Source organism: Mytilus edulis, chromosome 12 (assembly GCF_963676685.1).
Source record: "Mytilus edulis chromosome 12, xbMytEdul2.2, whole genome shotgun sequence".
Lineage (NCBI taxonomy): Eukaryota > Metazoa > Mollusca > Bivalvia > Mytilida > Mytilidae > Mytilus > Mytilus edulis.
Genome location: NC_092355.1, coordinates 17839844 through 17851839, shown reverse-complemented (window position 1 = coordinate 17851839; position 11996 = coordinate 17839844). Strand labels below are relative to the sequence as shown.

Genomic DNA, 11996 nt, shown 5'->3' with positions numbered 1-11996 from the left:
CAAATAAGTGAATTGCACATTTTTTTTTGGCTTCTGCTGGTATACAAATAAACATTGTCTGTCTTGAAAACTTACGGCCTTTTTTAATTTGAAAACACGTTTATTTTTCAAATAAAGAGACACAACTACTTACAAAGATTCCTATGCATGACGGTTGGCGGGCGACTAGAAACAGCTAACGTGAGGGTACCTAAATTACACCTACCTGTTTTTGACAGTTGTTTCACCTACGTTTATTTATGATCCTAACAAAAGTTTCTATTCTGTTTTTATTTTTGTTTCCTTCCGAAGACCAAAGATAAAAAATTACAAAGTTATGACATGACATATCCTCTACCCAGGTTTACAGTATTTTCTGTACTTTGATTTTTTTAATTGATACACAATATGATGATATTTGGAAAAAATGATAATTGTAGTGTTATATAAATAAAAATAAATCATTTCGTATTTCCTTCCATTCATTTGGATAAGAATAGAACTATTTATAGATATAAGATAAAGTGCTTACGGTGAATATCAAAACGGAAACAACATGGAGGCAAAAAAGAAAACAAATACAACTTCTTCCTTGAGATACTTAATATTATGTTCTAGTACAGTTTTGGTGATTACAATATGTGTATATACGTGGTCATTATATGGTAAGCACAAAAGATCTTATGAAAAAATAATATTAATTTCAATAATTAGATGACAGTGATGTCATGTCAGTGATTTTGTTCCTGATCTTGACATAAGGGGATCGAGATTCTATTTTTTACGTCATGAATGTGGCATATATCTTCAAACAGTATTGGAGTTTTAAACAATTGTCTTTCTAAGAGTTTCATAACGTAGGTATAGAAATTAAATTTGCTCTTATGACCATATCATATGCCTACTTTCATTTTCATTTTAAATTTCATTTTATAAATACACCTTATCCGTTTATCGCTATTTATAGTCTAGTCAATTTGTTCTAAATAAGGGTAAACCTCAAAACTAATTGAAACCATTAGATATCAATTTAATGGTAAAAACTAAAGTTTATGTAGATATACATAATATATAAGAAATATACAATAATACTTTTTGCGAAAAGGGGTCCTTTTGTGGCGAAAATGAGATTTTCAATAGATTTGTCTATTTATTATCATGATTATAGAGGAAAACATCATTAAATTCTGATAAAATTGGGGTGGAAAATCTATTTTTGAAATGTTATTTATTTGTTTTTTTTTTTGTTTGTTTTTTTTTATATGAAGGCTGAATATTAACGGTTGTCATATTGAAACATGATTTTACTTCTAAAACTGTATTTTTAACACATTATATCTTTCTTGTCAACAATCCAAGTCTGTGTGTTGTTCATTAAACAATTATAGTATTTGTATGAGGACGATACAAGAATATATTGACCTGAAAGTAGTATATTGACTGAGGACGAAGTCCGAATTCGATATACTTTTTTGGGTCGATACATCCTGCATTAGCCTCTTATATTATTAATTTCCGACTGCATTTGTATCAAAATCGTCGTTGCATTATATTCTCTTTTTTGGATCATTTAATTTTGTTAGAATTCTATAGATATCATATGGTCATAATCGATCTGACATATACACAAAAGAGGGACTAAAGATACCAGAGGGACAGTCAAACTCATACAGAAAACTAAAGAATAAACAGCACGAACCCCACCAAAACTTAGGGGTGATCTCAGGTGATCCGGAAGGGTAAGCAGATCTTGCTCCACATGTGGCGCCGGTCGTGTTGCTTATGTGATTACAAATCTGGTAAATAGTCTAATTCGATAGGTCACATTCATGAAAGGGAAGGGGATTGTAGTCACGACGTAAGGAACATATTCGATATCATTTGTGAAACGGTTATTTCATAAAGGTCAACCAACTCGTGATGGCGTCCGTAAAAATTTTCTATCTACCTTAATTCAAAAAAATTGTTAATAAATTGAAAATCCCTAAACGAATCAAATACAGTAGAAGATACGAATGATTTATATCCATGTTTATTGTTTTTATTTTTTAATCAATTTGGTTATCTAAAAATATAATCTTGAAAAAACTATCAATTTGATATTTTTTTAATTCTCTACTGAGAACAGTTTAGTGATTGTCTTATTATTAGTCAATGAATGATTAAATTTGAGCAATACCAAAATTACTCAGACTCATAGTGGTCCTATGTCCTCATTTTCTTCGACCTCAGGGTAATTTAGTTCAAGTTTTTAGTTCGAACACTGAATCAAGATAGTCTATTCTAGCGACAGGTACATTTACGATTGTCACAATCAGTCTTGCCGTTGCAGTTAGAGTAAATCATGTCCAGGAGGAATTCAGGTGCTGTCTGCTTTGTCATTTCAATTAATCACGACAGGAGTTTCTCACTTTTGATAGGCCAATCCACTTACTGGGGGTCCATTTCCTCGGTAGTTTTTCCGCTCCAGTAATGTCACTGAAGAAAAACTCACATAGAATGAAACTTCAAGTATGTGAAGTTGGTGGGAGAGTCTGAACTTGCAAGACAGAAGATCTATTTTTAAATGTCATGAGTTTTGTTGTGAAACTGCTCCAACAAAGTATATCCAGTCCTTATCAGGGCATGCCACCAGACAAGTTAACGAGTGCTTCTTCGCCTTCCCTGCAAACGTCATATTTTCCATTGGATTTTCTAGAATAACTTCTCCTCAAGTCTGAAGATCATGGTCTGGCTTTCTTTTCTTTATTGTGGCAGATTTGCTTTTTGAATGCAGTCATCTTATCATGTTACATACAACCAGAAAAGTCACGAAACAACGTGAGTTGAAGGCACACATATTTATCAATAACTGGTTTATATCCAAAACCTTTATTTTTTTCTCAGAACTTTGCTTGTCAGTGGTAAAGAATAATTAACAATAAATCAGCAACAGCTGTCTTAACGATAGGTAAATCTACATCTTCCTTGAAATGTATAGCCTCCATAATACCGTATAGCGGGTTATTTTCGCGGGTGTACAATTTCGCGATTTTCATTGATTCAGAATAAGATATACGTAATATTTTGCCGGTTATTATTTTGGCTGATCAAAACTTTTGTCAATACCTTTGCTTTTGAATTGACGGAATTTATTTTAGAGATTGGGACTATCTGCGAAAATAAGCGAAAATTTCAAAAATTGGAACAACAAAACAGCATGTTGCTTAGTGCAATTTTGTATCTAAGAACCTTCAAATACTGCCATACTTTCAGGAATGTGTTTTAATGTGATATCGTGGTTACGCGGATACAAATTATTGTCCATCAGTAAAAATCTAATTTCGGTTTAAATGCGTGCTGCTGCTGTTGTGAGAAAGAAAATCTTGTTGTCTTCGACTGATTTCTTTAGTTACTTAAGATTCTTTCCAGAAATTGTGTAAAATAGTACCCGCATTTTGTTGTTTTGTATTTACACTTTCATTTCCATTGAGCTCTATAATTTAAATGAATATCTCATAATGTTCTTGTACCTTCCGTGTCATGAATGGTTCACTATACCATACTTATCTTTCATTCGATTTATTAGGTTAATTGTTCATCGTCATTTCCTTCTTAAAGATCAAACTACATAAGCAGGGGTTTTTGTTTTTATTTCTGTTGGTATAACCCCAATTAACTCATTTGTCAATCTTTATTTTGGCATGCATTGAGAGACCCTGCACATGAATCCAATCAACATGGTCTACAAGATGGGTTACTCTGTGTCACTTATATTCATTTGCCAGTCTTTGTAATATATGTATATATATAAAAAAGAAGATGTGGTATGATTGCCAATGAGACAACTATCCACAAAAGACCAAAATGACACAGACATTAACAACTATAGGTCACCTTACGGCCTTCAACAATGACTAAAGCCCATACCGCATAGTCGGCTATAAAAGCATGTCTTATCCTGCTCATTTTTATCCAATGATGTGTACTAAACACTCAAGTAGTTTACTTAGCCATGAGTAAAACAGGTTACCAATTGTATTATATGCAGCCCCTCCATTTATAACAGATGCTTCCTTTAAAACTTAGATAAGAAATGGTATGCATTATTTTGCATAGGAGGCGTTCTAACGAATATTTAAAAAAAATGTGCGACGCAAATTCGATTCTGCACAAGTGTACAATTAGTTCTATCTTATTTTAATGCGTTCTTTTGTGATGTTTTCTGTTTTATTTTTCTATTTTTAGCTTTGAACAATTAAACATCATGCTGTTTATTTTATTTACGGATAGTTTTCTTAAACAAAGTATCAACTATCATAAGGATATAACAAAATACGCTTTGCTAAATAATCACTAACGGGATGCCTTCATTTTGATATCTTTTCAGATAGATTATCTAAAAGACAACAGACCAACACATCTTCAGTATGGAGTTTGTCGAGCCTGCCATGGATGTCAAAAGATACAAACAATTTAAAAAGTGTACTTGAATTAGTTAAAGAAGATCTACATACAATTTGTTTCGTACTTCGTTCAGCTGTTTGTTTACTAATACCAAGAGAGACAACTTCAATCATATCAGCAGTTTTTCTGACATTAGCAATTGTGACATTCTTTTATACAAAACCAATAGCAAAAGAAGACATTGACATTGAAAACGATTTTATTAACATTAAGGAAGAAACCAATGTCCTTAACAGTACCAGAACTAAAGTTACAAATGTGACAAGAACATCTAACAGATATCCTACAACATTATATAGCTTATTATCATTTAAGAAAATTTTCTTTTTGATAATATTTGTAATGTTTTTAATAAGTATTCCAATTGAATATGTTCGACTGTTCCAAATGGAAGCAGCTAAAAGAATGACAGTAATGGGGAAGGTAGGTAAGTTTAGATACTAGTAAGTGTGCAAATAGTTATCAAAGACCTATAATGTGATAATTGTCCATTCTACAAAATATCATGATTAAGGAATTTAATGTGAATGTTTTTTTCCAATTTTAGATTTATCATAGCCAAATTGACAAATTCAAGAACTAATCTGAGAAAAAACTTTTGATTTGAACCTTGCAATGAAGAAATATGTCTAAATTAGAAGTTATCTGCAATGTTGGATATCTCATATAAAAATGTTATAAAATCACAAAATTACTGAACTCCGTGGAAAATTCAAAAAGGAAATTCCCCAAACAAATGACAAAATCAAAATCTAAACATATAAAACGAATAGATATCAACTGTCATATTCTTGACTTGGTAAGACATTTTCTTATTTAGAAAATGGTGGTTTAAATCTAGTTTTATAGCTAGCTAAACATCTCCCTTGTATAACAGTCGCATCAAGAAATTATTCATTCAAATGGTTTTTATGATAATAAGTCAAATAAATAGAATACCACATCATATATGTTTTTAATTTACTGCAGGGCGTTCCCAGTGAGTGTTATCCAGAACAAATGACGATCACAGAAAGTGTTAGGTATTGGATGGTGTCACAGTTGTCATGGCAACATGATCCTTGTGAGAAATATCATACAGCTATATTAGTGGATCCATTATGGGAGATAACTCCGTTAATGGTAAGATATCCATATAAATGTTATATTTATAATGACTGCAATTCATTAAATATTTGGACGAATCTTTATTTTTAAAGATACATGCCTTTCATAAACCTTCAAATCTAAAGAGGTATTTGTTTAATTGGTTGAAAGTTTAGGTATTAGAACAGAAACTAAAAAAAAAGATTGTCAGAATCTTGTAAAAAATTAAATCACAAAAATACCGAGCTCCGAGGAAAACGGAAAGTCCACAATCAAATGGTAAAATCAATTGCTCAAACACATCAAACGAATGGACAACAAATGTCATATGCCTGACTTGCATTGGTACAATTATTTTCTAATGTCACAAATGGTGAATCAAACCTGATTTTATGGCTAACTAAACCTTGTACATGGCAGTCGCATCAAATTCCATTATATTGACAACGATGTGTGAACAAAACAAACAGACATGATAATGGGTATAAATGTCAAAAATATGGGTAGAGCAGTCAACATTTAGTTATAATTTTAATCACTATAACAACATACAAATATAAAACAAAGAAGCACAGAAAGGCGTATGGACAAAGCACATTATCAAAAATATAAATGAAGCATAGACACATGATGTATATTTTTATGAAATTAAGACATAACATTTATATTCTTTTACTTTCAGGTTCTTTCGTCGGTTATAACAAGATCTCTCCTGCATCCAATACAACTTTTCTTTGAAGGGATTGGTAAAAGTTTAAGACTTTTCTTCAACGAAATACCAGCCCAGTGGCAGCCCGTAATGCTAATTTTTATTGTTTTAGTGTCTTTATTGACAATAGTGATGAAGTGTGGGTACAAAATAATACTACCTTTTATATTACATATAGAACCAAATACTCCGTGCAAAACAAAAAGTAAAAACGGTCATGATTCTATAGATGGCCATTCAAAGACAAAATAATACTAACAGAATAGATAAAAAAAAAAGAGAATACTAGTATCCACAGTTATAAAAATACAGAACATTGCTTTCGACCAGATTACCGACGGAAAAATATTGGGTTTTTTTGGGTTTTTTTTTGTGATGCAAGACAAGCGGTTGGGCAGCTGCAAAATAATGTCCGTGCAATAATTTTAAAATGTTTTGACGACATCTTTTTAAATATAGATATGAATCATGCTGTTTCCTATGACGTAATGGAGGTCAAGTTCGGTAATAACGATTTTAGCTTTTATTGTTGCTAATTTTAAGACTTTAAGTGACAAGAAATGATACTTAGATTGATGATGACATTAATAGATTTACATGTTATAAATTTCAATATTAAAATTTTATTTATAGTTGTGTTTATATATTGCTGTATAGTGGAAGTAAATACTAGTAATAAAAAAATGTATGTGTCTGATGACCCTGACTGTTCACGGACACAGCCGAAATTATTAATAGATTTACATATCATTTATTCCCAATACTCCAATTCTATTTCATATTTGTGTGTATATATTGCTGTACCAAGTCAGGAATATGACAGTTGTTTTCCATTCGTTTGATGTGTTTTGGCATATGATTTTGCTATTTGATTACGGAAAGTCCGTATGGAATTTTCCTCTGAGTTCGGTATTTTTGTTATTTTACTCTTTTTTGGAAGTAAATAATTAAAAAGGTATGTGTCTGCATGGTGACCATCAGAACTGACTGTTAACAAACACGGACGAAATAACGAAAATTAAAAACATGACATATAAATGGCATCATAGTATACTGCTGTTCACTAGTCATAAACCGATTTTGCAAAAACAAATCCGGGTCACAAACCAAGCACAAAGGAAACAAATCAACTTTAAGGGGAAAAGAACGGAATAACAGAAACTAAGACCTGGTATGGTGTCCATAAAATTTTCGGAGTGTCATTTTTAATCATTCCTCTTCATAACTCTGTTCGAGCAGTTTTTGTGTTTTTAAATGAGTGTCGAAACATCATCAACAACTCATTCCGTACTTGCTGCTAGACATGGATAAAACTAGAAAAATTTAAAGCTGACAAAAATCCTAAGATTCTTCTTCTTTATTCAGTACTGAACATAGTTTATATTCGTATTAAACATTTAGATAGATATAAAAAGATGTGGTATCAGTGCCAATTAGAATACTCTCCACCAAAGTCACAGTTTGTAAAATAAAAACCATTATAGGTCAAAATACGGTCTTCAACATGGATATTTGACTTACACCGAACAGCAAGCTATAAAGGGTCCCAAACATGACTAATGTTAAACCTTTCAAACGGGAAAACCGACGGTCTAATTTATATAAAAAACGAGAAACAAGAAACACTTATGAACCACTTAACTGCAATTGCCTTCTCTTTTCACGTATTTGACCTACCGAATTAGACTCTTTACCTGAGTTGTATTAACATAACAACACGCCGGGTGCCACATGTGGAGCATGATCTGCTTACCATACCGGAGCACCTGAGATCCCCAGTTTTTGGTGGGATTCGTGTTGCCTAGTCTTTAATTTTCTATGTTGTGTCTACTGTACTGTTATTTGTCTGTTTGTCTTTTTATTTTTAGCCATGGCGTTGTCAGTTTATTTTTAATCTATGAGTTTGACTTCCCTCTGGGATCTTTCGTCCCTCTTTTTTAAACACTTAAAGAATATTTTACTCCTACCAACAATCATAAAAGCCCTATTTTTCGTATTAAACATAAGCTAAAAGAACTGGACAAGGAAATTGTTCCGTCAAAGCTGACAAAGCCGCCAATTATATCATTATTGTTGATGTAAATTTTATATTGAGGTTCTGTATAGGGAAATAACGAATTCACCAACATTCCAACTGAGTCTTTTTTTTCGGAAAATGACTCCTGTCACACATAAACTTTTAGTAACGCTTTTCAAGCAGAACCGAATAATTGTAATATGAAAGTTCCAATTTCGTACTGGCTTCCGAGGCTGCACAAAACACCTTCCAAGTATAGAATTATTTCGTTTCCAAGCCATTGCTCCATTACTACACTGCAATCAAAAACCGGGTAATAAATGTGTAAAAAAGGCCTTTAAAAATATAGTTTATTTAGTTACTTTTGGAGGGTTAAAATTCGTTGGAAGTACTTTATAAATTGTATGCTCAAATTGGTGATTTCGATCGAATCAGTTCACAGTACTGGTGTTTCTATCCTATATGTTTCCTCATAATCTTATGAAGAAAATTCACTAACCTAGTTAAATGGGCATTTAAAAAACTCAGAAAGCGAATATGTATGTTCAAAATCTGTTAGGTAACTTAGAACAAAAGTACTATTCAGATTGGATCTGCTTTGATACGATATCTGCACTTGATTTAATATTTTTTATTCTAGATAACATTTCTGTTCGCTATGGAGATTCCGTATATCGTCAAGTTCAATGGGGATTAGCAGTGCACAACTTATTGTGGACCTGTTACTGTATTGTTACGAGTTACACTATATAATGGAATCAGCAAAGACCCATCAAAACAAAATATGATACCAATATTTAATGATACTTTCAGATATTTGAATGATATATTGGCTCTCAATAATGACGACTTCAGTAAGTACAAAAGCGATTTATCCTGCTGAACTGACCTTTTAAAATCCAATGTTTAATGGTAACATTCTATGCAAAATACAAAAATGTTGTCATTCACCTTATACACTTTCCAAACCTTTAAACAGACTTCTTCAAATGGGGTATAGTTACGAATTTACGGTACGGCTGTCATGCCACTAAAGATGATACTTTTTAACTTAAAATTGATTTAATCCTAGGGTTTTTAACATCGGAATTAAATATAATTGTTTTAAAACCAGTTGTAAGCATGATGCATGTTATGTTCTCCTCTTATTTTTAGGATGTTTGATACTAAACCCCTCACTTGATTTGTGCTTGATTTTCATATGATGAAGATATAATCTTTCAATCAGTTTAATTGAGGTCTGGAGCTGGCATGTTAGTAACTGCTACACGAGTCCTTTGTTTATTTATGTACCATTGTCATTTTCTTCATCTTAGTTTCTTCTGTAACATATTTTAACATCAGACTCGGACTTGTTTTTAACTGAGTTTTATTGTATGTATTGCTGTGTGTGTGGTTTTTTTTTCTATATTGGCCAAATGTATTAAGGGGGGTTAGATCTCATGTTTGCGCCTGTCCTAAGTGATCAGCCTCTAAATTTTTCATTGAACAAGTACACATTTTTTAAGGGCCAGGTGAAGTACGCCTTCGGGTGCTGGATATTTTTCGCAGTGTTGAAGACCCATTGGTGACCATTGGCTGTCTGTTGCTCTTTGGTCGGGTAGTTGTCTCTTTGACACATTTCCCATTTCCATACTCAATTTTATCTATTTGAGCTTTAATATGTATGTTCATGATTAAAGTATGTTTTGTTCTATATATAATAGATTTATTCTTTTTAATCTATTTTTATTGATGGGTCTGTCTTCCCATTTTGTCAATTTCATGTTCTCCTTTCTTGTTAGTGTTTTACAAACACATACGCATGTCTTATATATATATATGTTCATAAGATTATTAAATACATAAGTATGCTTGTTTTAGTTTATACATATTGAATGTTTTACTACATGATCAAAATAAAGTGTCCATCTTTTGTCTGTCCTCTCGGGTTGTTCCTGTCAAGTTTTTTTGGTATGGAGCTTATTAAAGGCGATTGTGTTTAAAACAATAATACAATACAGTGTTGTTTAACATGTTAAAGGAATTTCTTTTTTTTTTATTATTCTGAACATAAACGACACTGCGTCGGAATATCATTCTACTGAACAAAAATTGTCATTTTAGAATTTGGCCGAGGAATACAGTTACCTTTCAAATAAGGTAACACGATACCGAATGGCATATCTCCCGATTTCCAAACTTTTTGGCACACGTGTTCTTTGAATCGAGTTACATCGGAATATGTAATAAAAAATGGGGGTCACCATTTTTGTTTTCTTGGTATTTTCATAGGAAAACGTCAATTTTGGCGACAAATTTACCTAGGTATATAGGGGAAATGCCTTTTTTTCGGCTTAACTTTTTAGATTTTCCAATGGATGGCTATGTTCTTATATACGGAGAAAAACAAAAAACTAACATAATATCCAGAATTGCATACTGAATCCATACACGTATAGAAACTCACATGTCACCATCCTTGTTTTTGAGATAAATGGCTTCAAAGTTGATTGATACTATTAGAATTGGACCTAAAACGTTTGACGTTATTGAATACAGAATGTAACGTTACGGTATTACTACTCAGAGATATTGAAAACAAAATATGTGTCGGGATCTGAATGGTGTTTATTTTTATTTTTATTTCCGCTGTCGGGTTTCGTTAATTTCCTAGTAATGAAATATACAATTCTGCTGATATAATTTATTTCGTTCTGCACCTGGAAATTTCACTCACATGAATTAACATTAATCTCGTCTGATTTTCATAACGAGCATATACTTGAAACTTGCTTGAACTGGTTGGTTCCACGTGAATCATGCATAAATCAGGTACACGTTGAATTCACGTAAACTTTCAAAATAAGATTATTAAAAAACTTAATTAAAATCATGAAAAATACCTTCATATTTTTGTAAAGTTCACGTGAAAATAACATGAAAAATTTCACGTGGGATTCATTTGAATTACTGAGTTTTTAACTCCATCATTTAAGACAATGGTGGTGTCGTTGCTTCATCCATGCATAAATAGAGTACTTTAAAAATTTGATTCAGTTAACAGTTTTATCATTGATCGGTTTTTGATGGTTCTTTAACGTTCAGTGGCAAATAGTTCATGCATGTTCGGGACGATACAATACAATTTTGAAAACAGTTGTTAATAAAAGACACATTTGATGCACCAGTCAAAAAAGGTTTAACATTCTGTTAGTTGTGAATATTATGAGGGAAAATAATGATCCTGATAAAATGCACATTCTAAAAAATAAAATAACAAAACTCAAAGAAAAAATTCAAAACTTCAAAGTCCCTTTATCAAATGACGAAATCATAAGCTCAAATACATTAAAAGAATGATAGGTAAACAGCCGTTATATTCTTGACTTGCTACACAAATTGGTTTAGCGTGGTGTAAATGTGTGAGTTGGCTGCTCAACAAGTCGGACAAACCTTGCAAACTGTATGCAAAATTTCAGAGTGTCATTTGTGGAAAATTATTTACGAACAAATCTTGAGATCATATATGCATTCTTTATAAGTGAAACAAACTGCAAATGCGAAATATAAAAGTTTCAGCTTGAAATTCCGCCTGTAGGAGATGTAAGCCGGAGTCTGCGTGCCTTTTATATTTTATCAAAACGCCTAATCCAGCAACCTGTCATGAACAAAAAATATAGAAAATCCAGACGATATGCGCACTTTTAATATGAGTAGTAACACCAGGTACATAATTTAAACCTGAAGCAAAAAGACTGTAAACCCTATATACACCAA

At 32.1% G+C, this 11996-nt stretch overlaps 1 protein-coding gene across 2 annotated transcripts in view; it reads left to right on the top strand.

Annotated features, from left to right (window-relative positions):
• The first annotated feature begins 506 nt into the window (after positions 1 to 506).
• LOC139497370 (uncharacterized) overlaps positions 507 to 11996 on the top strand; it is a 33479-nt gene continuing 21989 nt past the window's right edge. Inside the window, exons 1-4 of one of the 2 annotated variants that reach the window (XM_071285583.1) lie at positions 507 to 644; positions 4349 to 4848; positions 5395 to 5547; positions 6194 to 6972. In XM_071285583.1, coding sequence (XP_071141684.1) covers positions 536 to 644; positions 4349 to 4848; positions 5395 to 5547; positions 6194 to 6472 — 1041 coding nt within the window. In that variant the 5' untranslated portion in view covers positions 507 to 535 and the 3' untranslated portion in view covers positions 6473 to 6972. Of the gene's footprint in view, positions 645 to 4348; positions 4849 to 5394; positions 5548 to 6193; positions 6973 to 11996 lie in introns of those variants that run through there. The other variant, XM_071285582.1, reaches the window with a different exon arrangement.